General features: G+C 67.2%; 3 protein-coding genes across 3 annotated transcripts in view; 2 read left to right on the forward strand and 1 right to left on the reverse strand.

Moving 5' to 3' along the window:
* Positions 1 to 13707, forward strand: part of SPEG (striated muscle enriched protein kinase) — a 38291-nt gene extending 24584 nt beyond the window's left edge. Inside the window, exons 11-41 of the mRNA XM_075710289.1 lie at positions 421 to 579; positions 675 to 864; positions 1011 to 1240; positions 1432 to 1551; positions 1969 to 2073; positions 2196 to 2402; positions 2529 to 2652; positions 3062 to 3234; positions 3911 to 4023; positions 4236 to 4404; positions 4488 to 4581; positions 4940 to 5140; positions 5300 to 5360; positions 5558 to 5635; positions 5794 to 5966; positions 6055 to 6081; positions 6324 to 6476; positions 6691 to 6733; positions 6829 to 6897; positions 7054 to 9232; positions 9344 to 9496; positions 9569 to 9685; positions 9769 to 9936; positions 10217 to 10339; positions 10540 to 10704; positions 10884 to 11562; positions 11654 to 11893; positions 11966 to 12189; positions 12613 to 12688; positions 12941 to 13090; positions 13500 to 13707. Coding sequence (XP_075566404.1) covers positions 421 to 579; positions 675 to 864; positions 1011 to 1240; positions 1432 to 1551; positions 1969 to 2073; positions 2196 to 2402; positions 2529 to 2652; positions 3062 to 3234; positions 3911 to 4023; positions 4236 to 4404; positions 4488 to 4581; positions 4940 to 5140; positions 5300 to 5360; positions 5558 to 5635; positions 5794 to 5966; positions 6055 to 6081; positions 6324 to 6476; positions 6691 to 6733; positions 6829 to 6897; positions 7054 to 9232; positions 9344 to 9496; positions 9569 to 9685; positions 9769 to 9936; positions 10217 to 10339; positions 10540 to 10704; positions 10884 to 11562; positions 11654 to 11893; positions 11966 to 12189; positions 12613 to 12688; positions 12941 to 13090; positions 13500 to 13707 — 6971 coding nt within the window. The remainder of the gene's footprint in view (positions 1 to 420; positions 580 to 674; positions 865 to 1010; positions 1241 to 1431; positions 1552 to 1968; positions 2074 to 2195; positions 2403 to 2528; positions 2653 to 3061; positions 3235 to 3910; positions 4024 to 4235; positions 4405 to 4487; positions 4582 to 4939; positions 5141 to 5299; positions 5361 to 5557; positions 5636 to 5793; positions 5967 to 6054; positions 6082 to 6323; positions 6477 to 6690; positions 6734 to 6828; positions 6898 to 7053; positions 9233 to 9343; positions 9497 to 9568; positions 9686 to 9768; positions 9937 to 10216; positions 10340 to 10539; positions 10705 to 10883; positions 11563 to 11653; positions 11894 to 11965; positions 12190 to 12612; positions 12689 to 12940; positions 13091 to 13499) is intronic.
* A 1730-nt stretch (positions 13708 to 15437) lies between these two features.
* Positions 15438 to 19344, forward strand: GMPPA (GDP-mannose pyrophosphorylase A). The gene is made up of 13 exons (XM_075710527.1): positions 15438 to 15480; positions 15549 to 15646; positions 15724 to 15827; positions 16237 to 16429; positions 16600 to 16659; positions 16809 to 16939; positions 17076 to 17090; positions 17703 to 17837; positions 18014 to 18111; positions 18269 to 18315; positions 18413 to 18505; positions 18597 to 18765; positions 18856 to 19344. The coding sequence occupies exons 1-13, from the start codon at positions 15438 to 15440 to the stop codon at positions 18954 to 18956; spliced, it is 1287 nt and encodes a 428-aa protein (XP_075566642.1). The 3' UTR covers positions 18957 to 19344.
* Positions 19345 to 21212: 1868 nt separating this feature from the next.
* Positions 21213 to 25857, reverse strand: LOC142593556 (rac GTPase-activating protein 1-like). Its single transcript, XM_075711105.1, has 16 exons — positions 25773 to 25857; positions 25462 to 25664; positions 25241 to 25377; positions 24972 to 25050; positions 24715 to 24768; positions 24011 to 24091; positions 23543 to 23663; positions 23115 to 23281; positions 22726 to 22887; positions 22502 to 22597; positions 22229 to 22430; positions 22046 to 22151; positions 21752 to 21884; positions 21574 to 21676; positions 21341 to 21458; positions 21213 to 21264 (listed from the first exon to the last, which is right to left on the reverse strand). Exons 1-16 carry the CDS (start codon positions 25855 to 25857, stop codon positions 21213 to 21215), a joined length of 1899 nt encoding a protein of 632 aa, XP_075567220.1.
* Between the last annotated feature and the right edge of the window lie 1107 nt (positions 25858 to 26964).

Genomic DNA, 26964 nt, shown 5'->3' on the forward strand with positions numbered 1-26964 from the left:
CACCCCATGCTGCCCCTGGGGGCTGCGTGTGCTGGCACTGCCTGCTTCAGCGTCACTGCCCTGTCCCCAAGGGTCTAGGCCAGCTGTGCCCCCCTGCCCTGTGGGGAGGACAGGGCATCCTCCCACCCCACCTTGCTGCTGGCATCTGTACTGCTGTGAGGGGAGGAAAGAGGCACCACACTGCCAGTAGAGCCCCAGCCCTGGGCACGGGGACCTCGTGCACCCTTGTACCCCCCCTTCCCTGTGCAGGGACAGAGCCTGGCATCCAGCACACCCGGGCTCAGCCCCCACCAGATGTGGAGTGTGCTCAGCTACAGCCACGCTGGCTGCTGGGGCTGCAGCCGGGGGGGTTGCCGGCTGCCTCCTGCCCTGCACGCACGCGTGCCGCATGGGGCTCACCCCTACCCACTCTCCTTGCAGACGAGCTAACATGCAGCGCCCGGCTGACAGTGAAGCCCTCCGTGCAGCCACTCTTCACCCGCAAGCTGGAGGACGTGGACGTGGTGGAAGGGCGGACAGCACGTTTCGACTGCATGATCAGTGGGACTCCCCCCCCAGCAGTCACCTGGACCCATTTTGGTAACCCCCAAGCCCGGGGAGCTTGCCCAGGGCCCTGCAGGGAGACCTCTCCCCATCCCCTGCTGATGCTGATGCTGGTGTGTGTCTCTGTGCAGGCCAGCCAGTGCAGGAGGGGGAGAATGTGCGGATTCAGCGTGACGGGGGGCTGCATTCGCTGGTCATCGTGCACGTGGGCAGTGAGGACGAGGGGCAGTACGTGGTGACCGCCAGGAATGCCCATGGCCATGTGGAGTGCTCTGCCGAGCTCTATGTGGAGGAGCCGCGTCCGTCTGCTGCCTCCCAGATGTAAGAGTCAGGGGTATCTGGGGTCTGCATCCCCCCTGCTTGCTTCCCCCTGGGATTTGGGGGACAACAGGCTTGTGCAAAGCCTGGCGTTGGGGCTGGGTTGGGGGCACCATGCTCCCACCATGAGCATGTGCGGGCTCTTGCAGCTCCAAGCTGGAGAAGATGCCATCCATCCCAGAGGAGCCGGAGCAGGCGGAAACGGAGGCAGAGTGCTTCACCATGCCCGATTTCCTGAAGCCGCTGCACAACCTGGACGTGGTGGAGTCGAAGGAGGCTGTGCTGGAGTGCCAGGTGGCCGGGCTGCCCTACCCCTCCATCACCTGGTTCCACAATGGCTCCCGCATTGACAGCACCGACGACCGCAAGATGATGCAGTGTAGGGCTCCCCACTACCCCCCCTGCCACCCTCCCCGCCCCCTTGGGGTCCCTCTGCCCAGGGCGGAGGAAGGGGGGACACCCCAGGAGGAGGCATCACCCCCCAGACCTTCACGCCCCGTGAGGCAGGGAGGGGAGTTCTACGCCGCTTGGCTGGCGGGGTCTTACCCGTGTACCCCTGTTCCCCCCCAGATAAGGATGTCCATCGCCTGGTGTTCACAGCTGTCAGCCACGCACATGCTGGTGTCTATAAAAGCGTCATCGCCAACAAAGTGGGGAAGGCCACGTGCTACGCACACCTCTACGTCACCGGTAAGCAGCAGCGGGCACCACCGGGGATGTGCGGCCACTCGCTGCCACACTGCCGGGCTGTGCTCCGGGGCTGGGGGCTGGTGGCCCTGTAGCGAGGCCCTAGGGTGATAGGATCACAGGGCAGTTCAGGTTGGGGGAGACCTCAGGAGGTCTCTAATCCAACCTAAAAGTGGGGTCAGCTGTGCAGTCCTCACTTTGTGGGGTCAGGACCCATCCCTGGACCCCCAGGTCCCACATGGGACTTGCTGGCAGCACCAGCCCCACAGGGGCTGCCAGGCTGAGCCCCTGCCAGGGGACCAGCGAGGGTCACTGGCCCTGTCCGTCCCCTCCAGCCCATGTCTCCCGGGGCATAAGGCAGATGCCCCGAGGAGCCATGGCAGCGGCCATGCTCACACCCCTGCCCGCCTCCCCACGCAGATGTGGTGCCGACCCCCCCAGATGGGCCCCCCACCGTGGCCTCGGTGACTGGCAGAGCCATCATGCTGACCTGGAACAAACCCAAGTGGCTGGACACTGCCATAGGTGAGGGGGCCGGGAAGTGGCAGGGGCTGGGCGGGATGTGGGCAGGGGGTCAGCAACACCATGATGGGGTGCGCAGGCCAGCTCAATGCCGGGGGCTCTGCACCGACCCTCTCCCCCTGCAGACCCCAACTCGGTGACCTACGTGGTGCAAATGCAAGTGCTGGGCACGACGCAGTGGCTGGTGCTGGTGGCCGGCGTGCGGGACACCACCTACACGGTGCACGGGCTGACCAAGGGTGCCCAGTACCTCTTCCGTGTCATCACCGCCACCCCCAAGACCAACAGCAAGCCCTCCCCGCCTGTGGGGCCCGTGCAGCTCCTGGACCGGGGTGAGAGGGGCAGTGGGGAGGGGATGGGTGGCTGGGGTGGAGAGGAGGGGTCCCCGATGGGGTGGTAAGCTAGCCAGGGCTGGGCGACGTGTGGTCCGGAGGTGGTGTTGATGATGTGTGTGGCAGGTCCCTACCTGGAAGAGGCTCCAGTCATCCTGGACAAGCCAGATGTGGTGTATGTGGTGGAGGGTCAGCCAGCCTCCATCACCATCACCATCAACCATGTGGAGGCCACCGTCACCTGGAAGAGGTAGGACATGGTGCTGTGCCTGTTGCCTGCCCCATGCCCAGCATCACCCCGCAAGGTGCGCAAAGAGGGGCTCCCACACCAGCTCCCTGTGCAGCCCACGGTGGGTTGGGGGTCCTTCCCTGGGGCTGGGCTGGGCGTGCACCCAAGGGGGATGTCCAGGCTGTGCAGAGCTGCACAGGGCGGGGATTTTTATGGGGGGGTGCTGTCTGTGGGGTGCTAAGGGTTGAGAACTGTTCAGGATGCAGAGCTAGCAATGGGGTGTGAGCTGTTTGTGGGGGCTGCAGAGTGGGAGACAGGGCTGTCTGTGGGTCAGGAGGTGGCCATGGGGCGGTGGGGTGGGAGCTATCGATGGGGCAGTGGGTCTGGGGCTGCCTATGGGGCTGTGACATGGCAGCTGGTGTGCCCGCAGGGGTGGGCAGGTGCTGGGGGAGCAGGAGGGCACGTGCGAGGTGACGATGCCAGACGACGACCAGCACTGCCTGCGGCTGCTGTGTGCGGGCCGGGGGGCTGCGGGCCCGCTGGCCTGCGAGGTGAGCAACCGCCACGGCACTGCCTGCTGCACCCTCCGCCTCCGCCTCGCAGGTAGGTGCCCCCGCGCCGGGGAGCCCTGCCCCTCTGCCGGGGGGTGGCATCGCGCGACGGTGCTCCAAGCCCGTCTGCCATGGGGGGGGAGCATCGCCCTGCAGGGTGGCACTGCTCCTCAGTGCTCCATACTCGTATGCCATGGGGATGCTGCTCTATAGGGTGGCAATGCCCCATGGGGCTGAAAACCCATGAAGCATGTGTTGGTACCCAGCGTCCTATACCCATATCTGACTTGGGTAGAAGTGTCCCTTGTGCCCCATGACCACGTGCATGGGGTGGCACTGCCCCACAGTGCCCTATGGCCCAGAGCCATGGGGGACACCTCCACAATGCCCCACAGAGGTGTCATGGGGGGCACTGCCCTACAGTACCCCATATGTAACAGGGAGATGCAACCCCACAGTGCCCCATGCTCATGTGCCATGAGTGGCACTGCCCCATGGTGCCCCACACCAATGGGTGACTGCCCCACGGTGCTGTAGGCACATGCCATTGGTGGCCTGCCCTGTAGTGTCCCACTCCCGTGTGCATTGGAGTGGCACTGCCCCATGGCGCTCCATGCCCCTACACCATGGGCTGGTACTTCCTTGCGGTGCCCCACAGCCATACACCCTGTTCCAGTGGCAGGGGTGTGGCACTGCCCCATGGTGCTCCATGCCCCGTCTCTTGGCAGAGGCACCACGCTTTGAGTCCATCATGGAGGACATCGATGCCCAGGAAGGGGAGACGCCGCGCTTCGCCGTGGTGGTGGAGGGGAAACCACTGCCAGACATCATGTGGTACAAGGTGGGCTGGGACCCCCGCCACCCCTTTCCTGACCTACAGGCCCCCCAGACCCACACCCTCCACTGCTCTACCAGGGTTGCTGTGTTGGGGCTTTGGGGTTGTATTCACCCCTGGTGATGCAGGATGCACCCCATGCCCCATCCATGGGGAAAGGGTGGTGGGAGCTGGTCAGGGACGGGACGGGACCTGCCTGACACCCCTGCCATCCCCAGGATGGGGAGCTGCTGGAGGAGAGCAGCCACTTGAGCTTCGTGTACGAGGACAACGAGTGCTCGCTGGTGGTGCTGGGCGCCGCCGAGCCTGACAGCGGCGTCTACACCTGCACAGCCAAGAACCTGGCCGGAGAGGTCTCCTGCAAGGCAGAGCTGGTGGTGCGGGCAGGTATGGCCGGCCGGCCCCCCAGCCCTGGAGGGCAGAGCCTGGGTGCCCGGCTTGTCCCCCGCCAGCGCCTTTCCTTCCCCCAGCCCAGCCCGCTGCCGATGCCACCATGGAGGAGGAGGCACTGCACAAGGCACGGCGCCTGACCGACTACTACGATGTGCACGAGGAGATCGGGAGGTACAGGGCCACTGGGACGGTGGGCAGCAGGGCACCCTGGGCACCGCGGGGACAGGGGTTGCAGGATCCAGGCTGCACCCTGGGAGGTCTGTCCCTCAGGACTGAGCTCCACAGTATGCCAGATCTTGATGTGCTGGGGCTGCTCTCAGCCATCGTTGGATGCCCTGGTGCTGGCTCAGGAGCCGGGATGGCCAGAGCAAAGCGAGGCCTGAGGTCCCTCCATGGATGGTCCTGGAGGGCTGCCGGAGCTGCAGGCAGCTCCCTGTGGAGCGGGCACCTGCACCAGCTGCTCAGGGAAGGGGAGATCTCCTGCTCCCCGACCTTCTTATCCCCCCTTGCTCCCATCGCCACATTGCAGGGGGGCTTTCTCCTACCTGCGGAGGGTGACAGAGAAGAGCAGTCGGCTGGACTTTGCCGCCAAGTTCGTCCCCGGGAGGACCAAGGCCAAGCAGTCGGCGCGCCGGGAGCTGCACATCCTCTCGCAGCTGGACCACGAGCGCATTGTCTTCTTCCACGACGCCTTCGAGAAGAAGAACGCCGTCATCATGGTCATGGAGCTGTATCCTCTGGGCGCTGCTTTAGGAGCATGTGGTGTGGGGGATGAGGGAGGCTTTTGGGGGGGACGGGTGGGCAGAGTGGGTGTGGAGGAGCTGGGTGCCCAGGAGGGTGCAGGGCACAGCAGGGCATGGAGTTTCTGTGCTCCTTGACTGGGGCCCAGCTGCGCCAAGGAAGAGCTGCTGGACAGGATGGCGAGGAAGCCCTCGGTGTGTGAGTCCGAGGTGGGTGAACCCTGGGCGGGCAAAGGGAGCGGGGAGGGAGGGAGCCTGGGGGTGCCGGGGTCTGTCCTAGCCCAGGGACGTGCAACGCTCATTGTATCAGGCTGCAAAGGGGGCTACAGCTGGCACCCTCCTCCGCAAGGGCCAGCGTGGGGCTGACCCATGCTCAGGGCACCCACCCTCCCTCTGCTCTCTCGCAGGTCCGGTCCTACATGCGGCAGGTCCTGGAGGGGATCTGCTACCTGCACCAGCACAGCATCCTGCACCTGGACATCAAAGTGAGTGCAGGGCTCTCCCACTCCCTCCCGCCCCTTGCCAGCTCGACGGGCTCCTGCTGTGCTGCGGGGGGCTCGGTCCTGCTGACGGGGGACATCCCTTCCCTGGGGGGAGCCCCTGCCTCCTGCCAAGCTCCCCTCCGCCCCGTGCTGTCCTGTAGCCAGAAAACCTCCTGATGGCGGATTCAAGCAGCGAGCAGGTCCGGATCTGCGACTTCGGCAACGCGCAGGAGCTAACGCCTGAGGAGCCGCAGTACTGCAAGTATGGCACCCCTGAGTTTGTGGGCCCCGAGATCGTCAACCAGAGCCCCGTCTCCAGCGTCACCGACATCTGGTAAGGGCAGCCCTGGGGTGTATGGTGGGCTCCCTGCTATGTCCCGAAGGGCTTGTGCTGTGCAGTAACTGCGCTCTCCTCTCCTCAGGCCCGTGGGGGTCATCGCCTACCTCTGGTAAGTGCCCCAGTGGGCCCCCACGGGAGGGACCCCCTCCCTGCCCCCTTGCCAGTTGCAGTGCTGGGGCTGCGGTCATGCACATCGCTCCTTGCAGACTCAGCCTCCCCCCTGGCTGCTCCTGCCTCTGCCCTCCCCATGGCACCGGGGCTGGGGGCTGGGGTCCCATCCTCGGTCCCCCATACTTGCCATGCTGTTCCCCATGTCCCCCCGGCCTGATGACATTGTCCCCTCCTCGGCAGCCTGACGGGGATCTCCCCCTTTGTGGGGGAGAATGACAAGACGACGCTGATGAACATCCGCAACTACAACGTGGCCTTTGAGGAGAGGATGTTCCAGGGGCTCACCCGGGAAGCCAAGGGCTTCGTCATCAAAGTGCTGGTCAATGACAGGCTGTGAGTGCTGTGGGGTCCCTGGCCCCCACCCCTCTGGCACAAGCCATGTGCTCGAGGGAGGCTGGGGACCCCTGTGCATCGGGGTGCCTGAGGGCAGGCTGGCTGCACGGCCCTAGGGGGGTGCAGCATGGGCAGCCAGACCCTCCTGCCCTTCCCCGGGCTGGCCAAAGCCCCCCAGCCTGGGTGGTTCTCACCCAGCGGTGTTGGTTCACAGGAGACCCAATGCGGAGCAGACCCTGGAGCATCCCTGGTTCAAGGTGAGCCTGGACAGGGACCCAGCGCCCAGCTGCAGCGGGGTTCCCCTGAGCCTGCTGTAGGCTCCGTGGGACACCACTGTCCCCTCACCCCGCAGACGCTGGCCAAGGGGAAGGTCATCAGCACCGACCACCTAAAGCTCTTCCTCTCCCGTCGGAAATGGCAGGTGAAGGCAGGAGCTGGGGCAGGAGGGGGGCAGGCAGATCTGTGCACTGGGCAGGACGGGGTGACATGCCCTGGGCAGGATGGGGTGACGTGCCCTGGGCAGGATGATGCCATGCAGCCTGCCTGGGCCTGATCCAGCCCTCTCCGCCGGCTGCAGCGCTCACAGATCAGCTACAAGTGCAACATGGTGCTGCGGCCGATCCCGGAGCTGCTGGAGGACACGTCCAACCACCTCTCCATCGCTGTGCCCCGGCACCTCAAGGAGTCGCCGGCGCTGTCATCCTCCTCAGACTCGGACGACCTGGATGAGCTGCCCTTCATCCCCATGCCACACCAGGTGGAGTTCTCCGGCTCCCGCATGTCGCTCAATGAGATCCCCACGGACGACGAGGCCATTGGGCCATCTGAGGGGCCACAGCCGGAGGGGGTTGCGCCGGGGGACGTCTCCGCCATGGAGTGGCAGAGCCAGGGCGCGGGGAAGCCCGCGGTGGCCCTGGGGAAGCGGCCGAGGGGCACGGGGCCGTGGCGGCCGTGCGTGGAGATGGAGGCACCCGGCTCCTCCGATGAAGAAGCCCCCGAAGCCCAGAAGCGTCCAGAGTACCCCCGCAAAGCCATGAGGAAGGGCTCCAGCCTGGAGTCCCCGGGGAGTGCCCGGCGGGGAGAGCTGAAGAGGGGCAGCTCAGCCGACAGCGCCCTGCTGCTCCACCAGCCCCCGGGGACCGACGAGGGTGCCGAGGCGGGCCGGGACGCCCGCCGGGCCCTGGCCAAGGCGGCCTCCATGGAGCTGCCTCGGCGGAAGGGGGTCTGGGGGGAGGACGATCATGCCCAGCGCCTGGAGCTGATGCGTCAGCGGCTGCTGCGGGGCGGCCCCGGGGACGGCAAAGTCAGCGGCCTGAGGGGTCCCCTCCTGGAGACCCTAGGGGTCGGCCCCGACAAGAAGGTCCCGCGGTCGACCCGGTTGGAGCCGCCGGCGGTGCCGCGGCTGGTGCGGGCGGCCTCCAGCGAAGCCACCTCGCCACGCCTCCTCCCCGCCGAGCGCCAGCTGCAGAAGAGCAGCTCCTTCAGCCATGGGGATGCCGAGCCCGTCGTCCGGCACCGCCGCTCTGGCGCGCCCCTGGAGATCCCGGTGGCCCGTCTGGAGGCCCAGCGGCTCAAGGAGTCCCCATCGCTCTCGGCCCTCTCTGACGCCCGGCCCCCCATGCCGCCGGATGCCCCCAGCCCGCCGACACCCCCCGTGGTGGAGACCACTGGCCCCCGAGCCCCCACCGCCAAGGCTGCCCTGGGGAGGAGGCACGTCCCCGAGGAGCGCAGCCAGCCCGGGGCCAGCACGGCCGCCGCCACCATGGGGAGGAAGCCCACGGCCGGGGGGCAGGAGGAAAAGATGCCCACCAAGGCCACTGGAGCCAGCAGGGAGGGTGCTGCCAGGATGGGAGCACCTGCCCCACTACAGCCCCCGGCTCCCGGCACCCAAGCTCCCAAAACGTCTTCCTACGCCAAGGTCATGCAAGCCATGGGAGCCATGCGAGGCGGGGAGCCAGCCACCGAGGAAGCCCCCCAGCCCCCGCCAGCCACCCCCACCGAGCCCCCCGCACCAGCACCAGCACCGGCATCAAGGAGGGAGGCGAAGCCCAGCGGCTCCTCCAGCTCCCTGTTCATCCAGGACATCGACTCAGAGGAGGTCTTTGAGGCCAAGTTCAAGCGGGGCCGGGAGTCATCTCTCAGCCGGGGGCTGAAGCTCCTCACCCGCTCCCGCTCCGAGGACCGGCACCTGGCCGGTCCCCCGGCCCCCGATGAGGGCATCTACCGTCCCACGCCAGTCGGTGTGCCCCTGGAGCTGCGCAGGGACCTTCCCACCGGGCTGGCAGCCAAGTCCAAGTCGGTGCAGGACCTGCACGAGGTGGAGAAGGACAGGGGCTTCCTCCGGAGGATGTCCGTGCTCCTCAGGCGGACCCCGCCTGCCGAGAGGAAGAAGAGCAGGGGGGAGGATGGGGGCAGCGAGACCCCATCTGGCAGGCGCCGCTTCTCCTGGAGCCTGACCCTGGGTGGCTCCAAGGAGCGGAGGGACTCGGAGAGCCTCAAGTCAGAGCCGGGGGCCGGCGGGGAGAGCGAGTCGCCGGTGGTGGCCGTGCGGAGGAAGATCAGCGCCACGGTGGAGCGGGTCTCTGCGCGGCTGCGCAGCCTGTCGGACGAGCGGCCGGAGGGCGAGGGGTCCGGGGAGCTTCGCCGCGCCAGCTCCGAGGGGGAGAGCCTGCGGCCAGGGCCCCCCCCGGCGCCCGCACCCTCCTCTGAGTCCCTGCGCTCGGAGGACAGCACCCGCTCCTCTGCCTCTGCCAAAGGTGAGTGGTGGGGGGGGGTCCCACTGGCACCCCATGGCCCAGTCGCCCTGGGCACGGCGGGCACGGCCGCCCTGGCTTGGCCCCGCTCTCAGCCGCCCCGGGTGCCCGCAGGTGGGGGTGAGAGCCAGAAGCGGTCCCGCTGGGAGCGCTGGGGGCTCTCGCGGGGCAAGAAGGACAAGGTGGCCTCGCAGCCCAGCATCCCCTCCAGCCTGCTGCGGGAGGAGGGACCTGCCGCCGGCCGGCCGCACGCGCCCAGCGAGTCGGGTAGGTGCAGCCCCAGGAGGGGATGGCGGGTGCCCATCGCTGCCCCAGCCTGACCCCCTCTCTGCTTTCTAGATTTCCCCCCTGTTTTCCACATCAAGCTGAAGGACCAGGTGCTGCTGGAGGGCGAGGCGCTGACCCTCTGCTGCCTGCCCGCCGGCAGCCCGACCCCCAGGATCATCTGGATGAAAGGTGGGGGGCTGCCTGCGCTGCCTCAGTGGGTGAGTACTGGGGGGGCCACTGTAGCATCCCTCTCTTCTGCTCCCCCCCCGCAGACAAGAGGTCCCTGCAGCCGGACAATGCACTGAACGTCGTCTCCTGCAAGGATGGCCGGCAGATGCTCACCATCGCCAAGGTGTCCAGGAAGGACGCGGGGCTGTACGAGTGTGCAGCCGCCAACGCCCTGGGCACGGCCATCAGCTCCTGCACGCTGGCTGTGGCACGTAAGGATGCGAGGGGGGGACCTCAGGGGACAGAGGTGCTGCCCTGTGGGGAGAGAGCACGTGCCAGGCACATGCCCAGGGCTGGGGACCGGTCGGAGCAGGTCACTTGAGCTCCACTCTCTGCATTTGCAAGAGACTGGAACTTTTGAGGAGGGACAGGCTGGTTTTGCCTGGGCACCTCCAGCATCTCTGAGCCCACATGTTGCACTGTCCTCGCCCCGCAGCAGCTCTGCCCTGCTCCTGGCCGGGCACGCAGCCCACCCTGTCTGTCCCCTCGCAGGGCTCCCTGGGCGGCCGGGCACCCCGGAGATCCCCCAGAAGTACAAGAACACGGTGCTGGTGTTGTGGAAGCCTGCGGAGAGCAAAGCCCCCTGCACCTACACGCTGGAGCGCAGGCTGGACGGTACGTGGGGCTGCCTCCCGTCCCCTGAGGAGCTGCAGCCAGAAAGATGGGCTCACGCGGGGACACCAAGCCAGGACGAAAGTGCCCAATGTCCTTGCTGTCCCCTGGGGCTCGGCGGAATCCCAGCTCAGGGGTGGGGGACAGGGGGCTGCCCCCTGCCCCTGGCCTGCCCTCACCTCACCTTGCCCCCATGCTGGCAGGGGAGCACGAGTGGAAGATCGTCAGCACCGGCATCGCCGACTGCTACTTCAACGTGACGGAGCTGCCCCCCGGCAGCGCTGCCAAGTTTCGGGTGGCCTGTGTCAACAAGGCTGGGCAGGGACCCTACAGCACCCCCTCGGGGAAGGTGCACCTCGAGGCGGCAGGTGAGTGAGCCCTGTCCCGCGGGGCGTGGGGCAGCTGTGGGGCTGAGGCCTCTGGGATGCTCTGGGGGTCCTTGAGTCCCAGGGGATCATCCCCCCAGGGCTTTGGGGAATAGTGTGCCACTTGCACCCTGCTCCTGGCTTACCCATGCGCGGCTCATACCTTCTTTTGCTCCCTGCAGATGCCCGAGCTGCCCCAGCCAAGGACATCGCTGTCCCTGTCCCCGTCCCTGAGAAGGTGGCTTCCAGCCGGTCGACCCAGACGCCCGTGGGGGAGCTGGAGCCGCCAGCCGTGGGGGCCACCCCCACCACGCCACCCCACAAGCACAAGGGAGCGGTGCAGAAGGCAGATGGGGAGGCGCAGGCGGACGTCCCCTCCGGGGTCCCCCAGCCCCCTGCGCCCCATGAGGAGGGGCTGCAGCTGGACCCTGAGCTCCCACCCAACATCACCATCTGCGTGCCCCCAGAGCTGATGTTCACCCCCCCTCGGACTGTCGCCCCACCCCACACAGACACCCCCACCCAGGGCTCCCCTGTGCCCCCCACAGACACGTCCCCCCCGCCTCAGGCTCCATCCCCTTCCAAGTTCTCCCCCATTTCCCCAGTGTCGACCACCCCCAGCTCAGCCCCCACGCTCTCTCCCACCCCCAATGCTGCACCCACACGGAAGATGCCCCCCTACATGGTCACCTCCTTTGTCTCCATGCCCCCCACGTCGTCTTCCCTGCAGGAGGCTCCCACCACTGCCCCATCCTCCAAGGAGCCCCCGGCTGAGAGTGAGACCCCGGGGGCGAAGGACGGCACGGTGCTGCGGCAGGGCGTCCCCCAAAAGCCATACACCTTTTTGGATGAGAAGGCGAGGTGAGGAGCGGTGGGATGGGGTGCTCTGCTGGGGGTGCCCCCCCCCCCAGCACCCCACGCTGGGGATGCTGAGCGCGGTGCTGTGCCACAGGGGCCGTTTCGGGGTGATCCGGCTATGCAAGGAGAATGCCACGGGGAAGCACTTCATGGCCAAGATCGTGCCCTACGAGGCAGAGAGGAAGCAGAGCGTACTGCAGGAGTACGAGATCCTCAAGGCGCTGCACCATGAGCGCATCATGGCCCTGCACGAGGCGTACATCACGCCCCGCTACCTGGTGCTCATCTGCGAGAACTGTGCGGGCAAGGAGATCCTCTACAGCATCGTGGACAGGTATGGGTGGGCGCGGGGCTGCTGGCGATAGCCACCGGCACGGGGCCACCAACTGATGCCCTTTGCCCCCAGGTTTCGCTACTCGGAGGACGACGTGGTGAACTACTTGCTGCAGCTCCTGCAGGGCCTCGAGTACCTGCATGGCCACCGCATCGTGCACCTCGACATCAAGCCAGACAATGTCGTTGTCTCAGGCATGAACGCCCTCAAGATCATCGATTTTGGCAGCGCCCAGACCTACAACCCCCTCGTGCTGCGGCAGCTGGGGCGGCGCGTTGGCACCCTGGAGTACATGTGTGAGTGGGGCACCAGGGGTGCGGGGGCATGGGGACAGGGATGGGGACCGGGCACGCTTGTGCCCGAGGTGTGCATGTGTCCCTGTGCACTGGGGGGGGGCTTGGGACTGGGCAGGAGTTGAGGTGTCCTTGGGGAAGCTGGGGGTCTCTGGGGTGCTGGGCATGTCTACTGAGGGTTTCTGTAGGGTTGCTGGGCTCAGTGGGAGAGTTTGGGTGCTGTGGGGCAGCTGGGGTATCCTTGGAGGTGCTGGGCTCTGTCAGGGTATTGGGGTGTCAGGGAGGGGTGCTGGAGGGTGCAATGGTGGGGTGCTGTGGATGCTGGGGGTGCTGTGGACGCTATGAGTGCTGGGAATACTTGGGATGCTGCGGGTGCTGGGGCTGGGCCCCCCAGTGCGTATGACAGCCCTGCTCCCCTTCCCACAGCGCCGGAGGTGGTGAAAGGCGACCCGGTGGGCTCCGCAGCAGATGTCTGGGGCGTTGGCGTCCTCACCTACATCATGTAAGAGAAGGGGCTGGGGGGACGAGCACCCTGAGGTGTAGTCAGCCCCACCCAGGGCTCAGTGCCAAGGGGGACAGCAGGCTGCTGGTGGGCTGGGGGATGCTGTAGCCCTGCAGACCCTTGCCAGCTGGACACAGGGACTGAGACCTTGGGCAGCTGTGGCTGTTCCAAACCTGGGATGGGTGGGTAGGAGGTCCTGGGTGCCCTCCCTCCGCTGCCCCTCAGCCCGTGCCACCCCCTTCACCCTCACAGGCTCAGCGGGCGGTCACCGTTCTTTGAACTGGACCCCATCGAGACGGAGAACCGCATCCTGGCAGGGCGCTTTGATGCCTTCAAGCTGTACCCCAACGTCTCTCAGAGTGCTGCCCTCTTCATCCGCAAGGTCCTTGCCGTCCACCCCTGGTGAGTGCCCAGCCCAGGCAGGGGAGGACACGTGGCCCCGGACTGCGCCCATGAGTGGGCTGGGTGGGCAGCTCCCTGCCCCTCAGGGACCCTCCAGACATCATCAGTGGGACCCTGGGGTCCATCCCTGTTGCTGCAGAGGGCTGGGATCCCCTGAGCTCAGGACCCTGGGGTCCATCCCTGTTGCTGCAGAGGGCTGGGATCCCCTGAGCCCAGGACCTCGGGATCCATCCCTGTTGCTGCAGAGGGCTGGAATCCCCTGAGCTCAGGACTCTCGGGTCCGTCCCTATCCTGGGAGAGGGCTGGGACCCCCTGGGTGTTGCAGGGCAGGGGTGGTGGCTGGATTTGGGGGGGGTGCAGTGGCGGTGGGCACCCCGTGGCCCCTGACTCGGCACCGGCCCTGCCCCAGGAGCCGCCCCACGGTGAAGGACTGCTTTGCCAACGCCTGGCTCCAGGACGCCTACCTGATGAAGCTGCGCCGCCAGACCCTGACCTTCACCACCAACCGCCTCAAGGAGTTCCTGGTGGAGCACCAGCGGCGCCGCGGCGAGGCCGTCACCAAGCACAAGGTCTTACTCCGCTCCTACCAGGGCGGCCAGCCGCCGGGGCCGCAGTAGCCAGCGCCTCGGCCACGAGGGGCCGAGGAGCCAGAGGAACATTCCAGGGGCCGCGGGACGGGGCGGCCGAGGAGGAGCCGGGATGCGCCGGGATGAGCCCACGGACCTCATGTGCCGCTGCTGGGGATGCTGGTGGCCGGCAGCTCATTTTGGCGGTGCTAAGGGAGAGGGGAGGTGCTGCCCCAGCCGGCCCGGTAGTGGGGTCCGGCAGCAGGTGGGCGATGGGAAGCCTTGCTGAGAGGAACAGAGAATGTGGCAGAGGGTCAGGGGAAGGATGGGATGGGGGGCCGAGAGAAGCCCCAGGCAGGAGTGGGAGAGCCGCCAGCACGCCGGCCAGCCCCGGCCACGCAGGTGCCGTCAGCCGTGTGCCTTACGCCGCAGCCTGCAGCTGCCCCCGGCCACGGCGCAGGGGTCCCTGCGCTCCCCCGGTTTGCACGCCAGCGCCCAAGGACTGAGGCTGCTCCAGTGGTTCCTGCAGAGAGGGACCCGCTCACAGCCCCCCACGGCCCCCCGCCAGCCGGCACAGCCCTGGTCCTCACGGCTGGGAGTGGGGGCCGCCAGCCCCCCGCCTTCCACTCCTCCCAGCCCCGATCCTGGCCGAGCGGGTTTGCGGCCCCAGGACTGATGCCGGTGCCTTCCCCGGGGCCGTCAGCTGCTCCCCACGCCGGGGCGGGGGGCTGGCCGGCACCCCCCCTAACTTTGCAGGGGGGCACCCACGTGCCACGCACCCCTCCTGCGCCTGCTCAGGCCCACGCTGCTCACGCGCCGCCTGCCCGGCTCCGGCCTTCGCCCCGCGCCCCGCTGCCCGCCTGTCCCCAGGCCCCCTCCCCGCACCCCTTCCCACCCGACCCCCCCGGTGCCACCGCGCAGCCCCGCAGGTGCGTCGCCGGGCCCCGTGCCCCCTCCCCAGCGGGCGGCAGGATGCTCCAGCGTGGCCGGGGTGCCGTGGGCAGGGGGGAACGGGGACAGCGGTTGGGCACCCGCCTTCCAGATGCTGCTGTAGCGATAGGGCTTTATTTATTGACTTTGGGGAGAAGGCCTCTGCCCGCCCCTGTCCCTGTCCTTGTCCCCTCTCTGCCGGGCTCCGGAGCTGCCAGCGTCCCCGCGGTTTGGAGCAAGGTGCCAGAGCAGCAATAAAGACCCAGAGCAGCCGGTCCGGTCTCCGTGCCTCGCTGGGAGGGGATGGGGGGGGGGGGAGGTGGGCAGAGCAGCCCCCGGCTGCCACCGAGGGCTGGGCGCCTGGGGAGGGTCCCGTCCCAAAAATCCAGGGACCCGCAGCCTTCCAGGCGGGGCCGGGCTGGGAAGGGCGTCGGGAACGTGGGGAAGGAGCCAGGAAGGCTGCGAAGCGTCGCGGGGGGGCGGCTCACGGGCCGCCCTCATCACGGAGCGCAAACACCGGGCGATGGAGGGCGCGGCGGGCGAGCGCACGCGCGGGCGCGCCCCCACGCACCGCCCCCCTCCCTCCCCTGCGCGCGCGGGCGCGCGGCCTGCCCCCGGCACCGGGCGGGCGGGCAGGCGCGCGCAGGCGCAGCTCGATGCCTCCCGCCGCTGCGGCGCCCCCTGGCGGGTCGGCGGGCGTGCCCGGGAGCACCGCTCGGCGCGGTGACGCCGCGAAGGGGCGAGGGAGCTGCGCGCTGACGTGTCGCAGCTACGTGTGCGGAAGCGGCGGGCGGGCCGGGGGAGGAGGGGGCCGCCGGAGCGGAGCGGAGCGAGCCGGGGCCGGGGCCATGATGCCGCTGAAGGCGGTGATCCTCATCGGGGGCCCGCAGAAGGGTAAGTGCGCCGGGCCCGCGGGGCGTCCCGCCGGCGCCCGGCCCCGCCGACCCGGCTCTGCTCCGCAGGGACCCGGTTCCGGCCGCTGTCCTTCGAGGTGCCCAAGCCGCTCTTCCCCGTGGCCGGGGTGCCCATGGTGCAGCACCACATCGAGGCCTGCGCCAAGGTACGGGGGGACGGGGCTGGGGACGGGGGGCCAGGGCCGCCCTCCCCACTCTGCCCCTTCCTTCCCTCCCTCCCCAGGTGCCTGGCTTGAAGGAGATCCTGCTGATGGGCTTCTACCAGCCCCACGAGGCCCTCAGCCGCTTCCTGGTGTCAGCGCAGCAGGAGTTCAAGATCCCCATCAGGTGGGCAGGAGCCCTCCCACCCCCGCGGTACCCGTGGTGGCACAGCCTGGCTTGGCCCCTCACCTGCGTCCCCCGGGCTGGCAGCCCCCAGCCAGCGCCTGGGCGTTGGGCAGGTGGGCCGTGTCCCTGTCTGGGTAGGCACAGCTGGCCTCCCGCATTAGTTCTGCCAAATCTGCCTTACCCCAGGCCCTGTCCTGGCTGGTTCATGCTCCAAAGATGTTCATGCTCCAGCACAGCTCCAAGCTGCCACTGCCTCCTTCCCCTGTGCCAACATCCACGTGAGCCCCATCGCTGCATGGCAGGATCATGTCTCTCCAGCCTCTGCCAGCCCTTCCCTGCCCTGTTACCAGGCAGTGCCACCAGACCCCCGCTTCCCTAAGCCCTCGCTTTTTCCCTGCTTGGCTCGCAGGTATCTCCAGGAGTATGCGGCGCTGGGCACGGGTGGTGGCATCTATCACTTCCGAGACCAGATCTTGTCGGGTGGTGCTGAGGCCTTCTTTGTCCTCAACGCGGATGTGTGCTCAGAGTTCCCCTTGCAGGAGATGCTGGAGTTCCGGCAGCAGCACGGGGATGCGCACAGCTTTGTCATTCTGGGTACCACAGTGAGTGGCAGTGCTGGGGAGCAGAGGAGCAGTAGTGCTCTGCTGTGGGCTCGTCTAGAAGCCAGTGGCTCCTGCGGTGGATGGGTCCCTGGGTGCGAGTTCCGGGTCTCACCTGCTCTGCATCCGCATGCCTGCTGCTCCACCATTGCTAACACATCCTTGCTCTGCAGGCCAACAGGACACAGGCGCTGAATTATGGCTGTATCGTGGCAAACGCGGACACACAGGAGGTACTGGAGGGCCTTGGGGAGCCAGGCACGGTGTGGGCAGTGGGTGCTGTGCTGCTGGCATGGGCGCATGTTCCCAGCGTGCCACAGAGGGTGTGATGCTGGCCGCAGGGGCTGCGCCCTGGAACCCACATCTCTTCCCTCGCCTCCAGGTCCAGCACTACGTGGAGAAGCCCAGCACGTTTGTCAGTGAGATCATTAACTGTGGTATCTACCTGTTCACACCTGCCATCTTCCAGCACATCGGCGAGGTCTTCCAGAGGAACCAGCAGGAGCTAGTGCTGTGAGTCCCTCTCTCTGCCCTGCATCCCTCCCACCCTACTGTTTCCTGGGGCTGCAGTGGCACGCTCATCCTCCATTCTTTCTCTGTCTTCTCTCCTCCTCTGCCATCACTCACTTGTTTCCTGGTCCTGCACCAGCTGTCCTTACCTTGGGTAAGTCTCCCTCTCTGTCTGCACTGGCTGCTCTCCGGGCTGGATTGTTCCTAATGGTAATGCATGCTTTCCTCCCTGCCCCAGGCCGCTCTGCAAGGCTGCTTTTTGCTCTGCTCCCCTCCTCACCAGCTTGAGACTCCCTCTCTCCTTTCCTCTCCTCCCACCCCATCTTCATTGAGCTCCGGACAAGGGGCTGAGCAAGCCTTTCACCTGGGAATGCTCTGCTCCCACCTCCAGCTCTCTGCACCAGCAGCTTGTCACCTGGCATCTCTGCCACCACCCAAGCAAAAATCCAGCTGTGCAGGGCTCTGGAGCAGGGACAGGATCCATCACTCATACACCCACCTGGACTGGGTGGGGCTCTTGCACCATCAACTTCTGGCTAAGAGCTTGTTTCAGCTGGCAGAGCCCCATCCCTCTGCTGCTCTGGGGCTCAGCAGGGCTGGGCAGGCCTAGCCTGACAGCTAGGGCTGTCCCCACCTTTGGGGAGAAGTGCATGACTAGGAAGGAGCCCAGGATCACTGGAAGCCCCAGATTTGGGGCAGGTAGCTGCTGGGGTCCCTGGCTGAGGCTGTGACTGGGGTGGGTGTCTAACAGGCCTCTCGCTTGCAGAGAGGAGAGCTCCAACGGCTGGCAGCGTGCAGAAGTGATCCGGCTAGAGCAGGACGTTTTCACGGCGCTGGCTGGGAGTGGCAAACTCTATGTCTACAAAACCGATGGCTTCTGGAGCCAGATCAAATCGGCAGGGTAAGGGCTGGGGCTAGAGTGGGTGCAGCAGGGGCATTGAGCAGTTGTACCAGAGGTGGGAGAGGAGGGTGCCTAGGCAGGGTCCTGGGGGTGGGTGGCGAGTGCTGAATTCGGACCCTCCTCTGTCCTGGTAGTGCCAGCGAGATAATAACAATTGTTTGCTTTTCCTCCCCCAGCTCTGCTATCTATGCCAGCCGCCTTTACCTGAACCAGTACAGCAAAAGCCACCCGGAGAGGCTGGCCCAGAACAAGCCTGGAGGCCCTGTCATCCGAGGTACCCCTCTGACACCTCCCACTGCCTTGGGGGCTGTTCCATGCAGGGACAGGGCTGCCTTGGGAGGAGGTGGGACCCATGGGCAGGACCTCCTCTGATCGCAGAGGCAGGTGCTCCTGGGAGCTGCCGCTCCTGACGCAGCTGCCTTGTGTTGCAGGGAACGTGTACATCCACCCGACGGCCTCCATCGACAGCACTGCGGTGGTGAGCGCAGGCATGGGGGAGCCTGCGGCAGGGCGACGCTCAGGGGTGCTGAGGGGGCTGTTGTCCTTGACCTTATTGCCTCCCTCTGTCCTTACAGCTGGGCCCCAACGTCTCCATTGGGGAGGGGGTGGCGGTGGGAGCCGGTGTGCGTGTGCGAGAGTCCATTGTCCTGCACGGTGCCTCTCTCCATGTAAGTAGGGTTTGCCTGAGGGTGTGGGTGTCAACCCCCACCACTTGCAGGGAGGCAGCAGCACTCTTCACCCCCCTCTCCTTCATCCCAGGACCACACCTGTGTCCTCAATACCATCGTGGGCTGGGACAGCACCATCGGGCGCTGGGCCCGGGTTGAAGGAACGCCCAGTGACCCCAACCCCAATGATCCCTATGCCAAGATTGACAGCGAGACCCTCTTCCGGGACGGGCGCCTCACGCCATCCATCACAATCCTGGGTACGTCCTACCCGCACTCGGCTGCCCCGGCCCCGAGCAGTGGGGCAGAGTCTCTCACCTCTTGCTAATCCACTCACGCTCTCCCCACAGGCTGCAGCGTCACTATCCCGGCTGAGGTCGTTATTCTCAACTCCATTGTCCTTCCTCACAAGGAGCTGAGCCGCAGCTACAAGAACCAGATTATCCTGTGAGTCAGCTGCTCGCTGGGTTGGGGAGGGGGTGGTGCCAGCCCCCCACTCCCTGCTGTGCCCCACAGCAAGAGCCTGTGTTGGAGCTTCACCTCCTCCCAGCACCCTGGAGGGGTAGGTGCAGGCCAGGAGCCCTGCAAGTGCCTGACTCCTACCCCAGACAGACATTAAAGCTAGTGAGCATCAGCCTCGCGTGCTGCTTCTTCTGCAGCCCAGGGACCAGCCCTGGGGCAGGGTAAAGGCTTTGGGGACAGCACATGACCCTGGCACCAGGCCGCGTGCCTCTGCAGAGAGCCCTGGGCTGAGGCTGTTGAGGGAGCACTTGCTGCCTGCGGCATCTCAGGTCCTGAGGTGTTTCCTCACCAAAGGGCACTACCAGCACGATCTTGCCACCCCTCACCAGGCTCTCCCTGCGCTGCAAAAGTTGCTGTCTGCAACTCCCTGGAAGGTCTTGGCCCATCTCAGAGGCTGGGGAGCTTTGAATGTGCCTGTCCTGCGTAGGCAACCCACCCTGCAGGAGCCAGTTGCGAGGATCCCAATTTTAGCAACATGATGCAACAGCCTGAGCTGGGCTCCTGCCTACCACTGGGAAAACAGAGCAGCACCAGGCTGTCCTAAGGGCACTGGCACACAAGGGCTGGGTTGGACAGGCAGGCTGCTGGCCCCAGAGGGAGCTGCAAAAGAACCCCTTTCCCCCAGCACCACCTCTGCCCTTGAGGGCCCGGTGTGAGCCAGGCGAGCTGCTGGGCCTGCTCCCATCAGGCTGAGACCTGCACAGGCTGCCTAGGCAGGGCTCACAGTGATGGCAGTGGGCCCCCTCCACCCGGGTGGGTCAGCAGCCTCCACCGCACCAGAGGGGCTGTAGCATGGGGGGGCTCACTGCACGTCCCCCCTCAACCAGCCACATCAGGTACCAGAGCAATCAACTTACATGTGTGCAGGTGGCAGCGATCTACCACCTCGTGGTGTCTCAGCCTGGTTTTATTGAAGGCAGGTCCCTGCTGATCCCGACACACTGTCTATTGTAACCAACACTGCCCTTTATGCACTTACTTCCCTGTCTTCTCCTCCGGTTTTGGAGCTCTTTTGCTAGAGGTCTGCACGCTGCTGAGGGCCCCATCACGCCTCTCGCCTTCAGTGAGGCACTGCATTAGGGATTCTCCATCCATCCAGTACCACCCCAGTTCGATGGATTCGCAGTAAATCCTTGCTCCCAGCCCTGTGCCTTCCTGTGCCAGTTCTCCTGTGGGCCTGGGCGGGGATTAGCCGTTCCCTGGCTTTAAGCACATTAAACTCCTTCAGTTTTGCCTCTGCCTTGGATGTGCTAATTGCCTTGCTTGCTGGTAAACACCCCTGTGCTGGGGGAAACTGAGCCGAAGTACTTGCTTTCAGGATTGTACATGAATTTGCTCCTGTGTCCCACATCTGGCCTGGGTTTTAGTACGGACAAAGGTTTCTCAGCTGCTGGACGTGGCCCTGGGGCAGCTCTCAGCCCTGTTGTGTAAGGCTGCTTTTCCCTAAGCTCCCCTTGTAGCGGCTGTCCCTTGTGCAGAATTATCCTGGTAACGAGCCCTTCCTGGGCCCTTGCTCCATTACAGCCTCAGCCAGCTTCCCCCTCTTGGGGGGAGAGTGAGCTGTGCATCCCAGCCCTGCTTGGGCTTTGCAGCCAGGGCTGGAGGGGAGGAAGGAGTTAAAGGGGCCTCCAACTGAGGTGCCAGGAAGTCTGGAAACGCTTTAAGGTTGTCCGGCCCAGAGCAGCAGCAGCTCTGATTACTGGAGGCCAACATCTGGGCTGAAAGAGGGGCCTCCCACATCCTGGGCTCCAGGGCAGGGAGAGGAGGGCTTCAGCTGGGGCGGGAGAGGACTCTGCCTGCCCTCCCCTCCCTGCCCAGCAAAAGCAGGGGTTTTGGAGAGCACTGCTCACCCTTGCTTTCAGCACAGCTCCTGTCTGCTGCCCAGCCAGGCTCTGCCGTGCCAGTGAGCCCCAAACCCTGGCACCTGGCACCAGCAGGGAGGGACAGACCGCAGCCACAGCCAGGCTTGTTTTGCTGCAAACATTTAATACAAACCAGGCACCAAGTACAGCGCTGGGGCGGCATCCCCACCACCGCAGCTGGGCAGAGCCAGCCCTCCTCCCCAATCCCCAGGGAAGCAGAGCAGGGCTTAGCACCCACCAGCCCACAGGCAGCTGCCTGGTCCCGCAGGCTTTGCTCCTCTTTCGGTGCCAGCTCCATGTCCCCAGGGAGCCACTGCTGCAGGCTACACGGGAGAAGGGAAGAACCGACCCATCTTCCTTGGGGCTGGCCCCTGCCTGCGTGGGGAGAGAGGAGTCAGGGGTGCAAAGCGAGCTCCCCGGGGCCCCCCCCTCCACCCCCAGCAGCACTCACGGGGGCCGGGCAGCTGTGCCCACGCAGCTCCGCAGGGTGCTGGGCAGGCAGCAGGTGCCAGCTGGGCTCAGCTGGCCCGGCTTGGGCTCTGGGGAGGCGATGGGGCAGAAGAACAGCTCTGTGGGACAGAGGCGGGGGACAGTTACCACACTCCAGCCCAGCCGCAGGCACCCAGGACCCTTCAGCAGCCACAGGGCAAGGGCAGGGAGGGGGCCGGGGCTCCTGGGCCTCACCGCGTTCGCCCCCCGGGGCTGATGTGGGCACCAGGTTCTCCTGCTCCATCCCCACGAAGCCTCTCCAGAAGTCGGGCGGCAGTGAGAGGAGCTGAGCCACCACCTAGGCAGGGAGGGATGGAAGATGGGGATGCTGGCAGCACCCGGGGTACACCCCGCACCTTGGGGACCCCCTCACCTTGCACTGCCGCGGCGTGTCCTCCATGATGGCGAGTGGTGTGGGGTTGGCTGAGCCGTGTCCCACCAGTGTGGGACCAAACACACGGGACAGGTTGAGGACATCCATCTTGCAGTCGGGGCTGCGTGACACCCTGCAAGGGGGGGATGGACAGCGTGAGCATGCTGCCCGGCCAAGGGGCCCCTCATCCTCAGCCCAGCTTCCCCACTCTGGGGCACGGAGCATGGGCAGGGGGCAGAGAGCCAGGAAATGGGGACAGATCCATGGGAGACCATGCCGGGATGAGCCCCTCACCTGAGCAGGTGCAGCATGAGGAAGGCCAGGGTGTCCCTGTTGGCCGGGGGCAGCTTGCTCACCACGTGGCGCAGGGCTGTGGCACAGGCGGCACCGTCCGGGATGTCTGCGGCAGCACCGAGCAGGGGTGTTAGGGGTAGAGCAGCCCCTTCCCGCCGCCCCGGTCTCGGGACCCCCGCTCACCGGCAGCCCGCAGGAAGGCAGGGTGGAGGCTGAAGGTGACCAGCGGCTCCTTGAGCCCCCGCAGAAAGTCCTTGAGCACTCCACACACCACGTGGATGTCGGCCACGCTGCTGAGGGCGGGCAGCGTACCCCCGGCCCGCAGCAGCCTCCTCTTCCACTCCCGCACCAGCTGTTCCGCTCCCGGCACCCGGTACAGCCCTGTCTGGGGCGCAGGGAGAGGGGCTCAGCCCCACGGGGACCCCAGCATCGCCGCCCCGCCGCCCCGGCCCCTACCTCCGTCAAGCCTCGCGTCTCCACCTCGGTCACACACTGCACCACCAGCGCGGGCACCAGGGGCGGCGTGGTGGGGGCGAAGTCAGCCAGCACACCCTGGGGAGGACAACACCGACCCGCTCTGCACCCAGCACCGCAGCCAGGGCCCCGGCATCCTGGGGCCGATAGCCCGGCAGCCGCACCAGGAGACGGAGCGGCCCCAAGCACCGCCGTGCCCCCCTCACCTCGCGGGGCCAGGCACGGTGGTGAGGCCGGGGCGCACAGGGACCGGGGCACTGCTCCCGGCACTTGGGGTGCAGCAGCAGCTGGCACTGGCGGCACTTGACGGCAGCTTTCCCGAAGCGGATGCGGGAGCCACAGACACCGCACGGCTCGGGGCGGATCACCTGGAGAGGGGGAACAGAGTCAAGGCCCCCCCCTTCTTGCAGGTACCCAGTACCGCTCCTTCATCCCGCCCAAACCAGCCCCCACCGCCTCCATCCATCCCCTCTGCAGGCAGAGCTGGGGTGGGGGGGACGGAGGACAGCTATTCCCCCCTGACCAGACCCACTCCCCCTGCCCTGCTCCCTTCTCCATAGCAGCCAAGAGGAGGGAGAGAGGCTGGGGCACGCACCGTTTTGGAGGTGAACTGGTGCTGGAGCAGCGGGAGGCCCCGTGGAGGTGAGGGGAAGGGGGCTGGCACTGGCTGCCCTGCGGAGCTGCCCTCACCCTCGGTGTGGCTCTCCTGCCCCGGGGCATGGCAGCCCGGATCCTCGCTGGTGCCCCACACCGTGGTCACCTCTGCAGAGAGAGGAGGCAGTGGAGGGGGCCCCGAAAAGCAAACCGCCCCAGCTCCTGGCTGGGATGTGGGGAGGCTTCCCACCTCCCAGGGAACCCCTGCTGCATCCCAGCTGCCCTGGGACAGTGGCATTAGGCATGTGCAGAGGACCCCAGTACCCCCATGGCGGGGACAAGCATCTCCCAGCAGATCCCCCATGAGGGCAGCACCCTGAGGCTGGTCCCACACCACGCATGAGCCCCCTCCCCGGCCCCTCCCGTGACCTGCACACGTGGAGACACGGTGTCCCTGGCGAGAGCGGCGGCGTGGCACCAAAGCAGCGGGCAGGAGGCTGCCGGCAGGGCCCGGGACCTCGTCAGGAGGGGGCACAGGGGGGACACTTGCCTGCTGAGATGGGCAGTAGTGAGAACGTGCCTGCCTGCAGCACCACAGTGCCCCAACATCTCCCCATTAGCTCCGTTCCACCTGTTCCCCATCCCTGCGGTCCTGCACAACCTGGGATGCTGTCACCATGGGTATGGGCGGATACAGGCAGCAGGGCACTGCTCCGGCACAGCCAGGGATGCTGTCCCCACTAGGACCAGGGGGATACAGGCTGCAGGGCATAGGCACCCAGAGGGGACAGCTGAGCACTCCCAGACCCCACAGCACCCACAGGCCCACAGGACTGAAAGTTTCGGTGTTACCTTCTGGCAACACCCGGCCCAGGCCACGCTGGGGTCCCTACTCACCGTGGTGTTGTGGGGTGCCACAGAAGACCGGTGCCGCTTTGCCACCACCACGGGGCCGATCTGAGGGGCCAGGGACACACGCTGGGGACAGAGCAGATGAGGTGAAGGGTAGGCAGGGACCCCCTCCCTGACTCTGCCCCCCCACCTCAGAGCACCCAAGCCAAGTGGTCTCAGCCCCACAAAAGGTCCCAGTCTCACCCTGCCCCCCAGCATTGCCTGCTCCACACCAGGCACTGTGGGCACCCAGGCCCCCCACCTGGGTCGGAGCCAGCCCTGGGGCTGGGGGAGGCCAGGCCAGGCCTGCAATGCAGAGGTGTGAGCGGAGCGGGGCGCGGGATGCCTGCACGAGGGGATGAATAATTGAGGAGCCCGGCTGGGCCACGGTGGAGGGTAATGGAGTTTCTATTGATCGCGGGAGGTTTGCTGAGAGACGACGTTCCCAGCCCAGCATCAATAAGTTAACCCACCCTGCCAGGCTCCCTGCAGCCGCCCATGCAGGGATGGAGAAGTATCTGGGTGCCCTAACCCTGTGTGGGCCAGGACCAGCACCCCAGCCTGGGCTGCTGACCTGCACAGGCAGAGGGTCCCACGGACACAGTGCAGGAGAGCAGAGCACACCCGGGGGATCCTCAGCCACGCAGGGGCACAGACCCCACCCCAGCACCAGCCCCCAGGGCTGCCACATCCCAGCATTTCCCTCGTACCTGCCTCTCCTGGGCTTTGCGCTTCAGGGTCCGCACCACTGTCATATCAACATCCTGAAAGGCAGCGGGGAGGCGGGGGGCTGGCAGGGCTGCACGGGGCCAAGGGCACCCCAGCATTTGTGCTCCAGCTCCGACGGCAGCCCGACCCCAACCATGGCCATGCAAAGGGTCTGCCCCACTGCAGCAATGGGGCAAAACCACCCCCTCGCTGCTGGGGAGAAGCCAAACCCTGGGACTCGCAGCGGGTTGCTCCTTACCACGTCGTCCTCAGTGCGGTCATAGCTGATGTCTGAGTGGGACAGGAGGGACTGGCACGACTCATCCACCGCAGACGACCTGCGGAGCAAGCTGGGGGTCAGCCCAGCTGGGGCAAACCCCCCCCCAGGCCAGCACCTACTCACACAGCTGCTCCTGGGAGCTCAGAGCTGACACCTCTGCAGAGCCCAGCAGAAGTGAGGGGGAGAGGGGCACAGCTGAGCCCAGGGCTGCCCGAGGGGCTGGGGCGAGGACCACCGGACCTGCTCACCTCCTGCCCGGTGCCAGGGCCATCCCGAGGCGCCGGCCGGCCAGGGTGCTGAGGACGGAGCACTGCTCCCCGCTCAGCACCCCGCTGCCCCACGGCTCCCGCATCAGGGACTCGAAGACCAGCTGAAGTTTGCGCTCCTGCAAGCGAAATGGAGCGGCGGTGAGCGGGCCGGGGTCCCCGCAGCCAGCCCCGTGGGGTACGCCTGCAGCCAGCCCCCCGACCTGCTTCTCCAGCTCAGCCTCTGCACGGTGCCGCTTCTTCATCTCCACCTCCACCTGGTTTCGGGCGTGCTTGAGCTTCACCTCCAGCGCTGCCCGCTCGGCCTCCACACGGGCCAGCTGCTCGCGGGCCCGCCGCCCGTCCTGCTCCAGCCGGCAGCATCTCTGGCGCGTCGCCTCGAAGCACTGGGCGATCTGGATGTAGTCTGGGGGCAACACAAGCCAGTGGCCCAGGCGGGATGGCGGGGGCCGGCCCCCAGTTCCCCAGCCGGGGGTCTCGGGGTGCCCCACGCCGAGGGGCTGCGAGCACCCACCTTCCTCCACGCTGCCGCCGAGCTCCAGCAGCTGCAGCGCCCGCTCCAGCCGGGCCAGGAGCCGCCCGCAGCGCTGCCGCAGCATCCCGCCGCCCTGGGACGGGGCGGGACCCCCCGCAGCCCCCCTGGAGGGAAGCAGCACGGCCCCCCCCCTTCCCACCCCTCCCGGGGACCCCCCCCGCAGCTCCTGCCCCACGCTCTCCCGCAGCCGCCGGGGTCCGCCGTGGGCCCCCGGGACGGCGCAGGCTCCGGGGGCGAGAAGCCCTCCCGGCCGGCCTATGCGGGCCGGGGGCCGGGGTGGAGCCCAGCCCGGCCCCGCCTCCGCCTCCCACCGCCCCCGGGGCCCGGCCCGCCGCCCCGAAGGCTCCGGGTGCGGGGGAGCCCTCCCGGGAGCCTCGGGCGTGGGGTGCCGCGGTGTGCGGGGCCGCAGTGCCGGCTGCAGGGGTGCAGGGCAAGAGCCCGGGGCAGGACCAGGGTGCTGGGTGGGGGTCGCCTTTGGGGGCAGGGTGCCCTGGCAGCGGGGGTGCCAGATGAGAGCACTCGAGGGGTGCAGGCGCAGAGGCTGCGGGGTGCCTCGGGGATGCAGGGGCGTCGGGCGGGAGCACGGGGAGCGGGGTGCGCTGGGGGGGTGCAGGGGTGCGGGAGGGGGCTGGCTCCCAGCACCGCTTCCCCCAGCCCCCCTCCGCTTCCCGGGAGCGGCGTGGGTGGGAGCCGGAGGAGCCAGAGGAGCCGGTGTCCTTGTCCGCCGTCCTCCACCGCTGTGCCCCGCATGCAAAGCGGCTGGCTGCTGTCTGGGGCGGGGGGACCCCCAGCACCGGGGCTCCCGGCCGGGGCCGTGTCCTGCAGATGGAGCCACCTCCCCGCCTCAAAGCCCGGCGCTGCCCGGCGCTGCCGGGGTGCTGTGCCCCACGGGGTCCCCTGCCCAGGGGCTCCCCGGCGCAGCCCCGGCACCCTTCTCCCTGCCGCAGCCCCCAGGTCCTGGTGGCCCTGCGTCTCCCCGGGGGCTCCGGGAGGGTTTGCGGGGGGCCCCGGTGAACGGCAGCTCCCCCTCCTCGGTACCTGTCGTGACCTGCTGCGAATACCGGGAATAGCAGCGCGGCTGGCGGCAGGGCTGGGCGTGCAAGCCCCTGCACACACACACGCATGCACACACATAGACCCTGGCAGGCCCCTCGCCTGCCTCTGACCTAGA

This window comes from Pelecanus crispus, chromosome 5 (assembly GCF_030463565.1).
Source record: "Pelecanus crispus isolate bPelCri1 chromosome 5, bPelCri1.pri, whole genome shotgun sequence".
Taxonomy (NCBI): domain Eukaryota; kingdom Metazoa; phylum Chordata; class Aves; order Pelecaniformes; family Pelecanidae; genus Pelecanus; species Pelecanus crispus.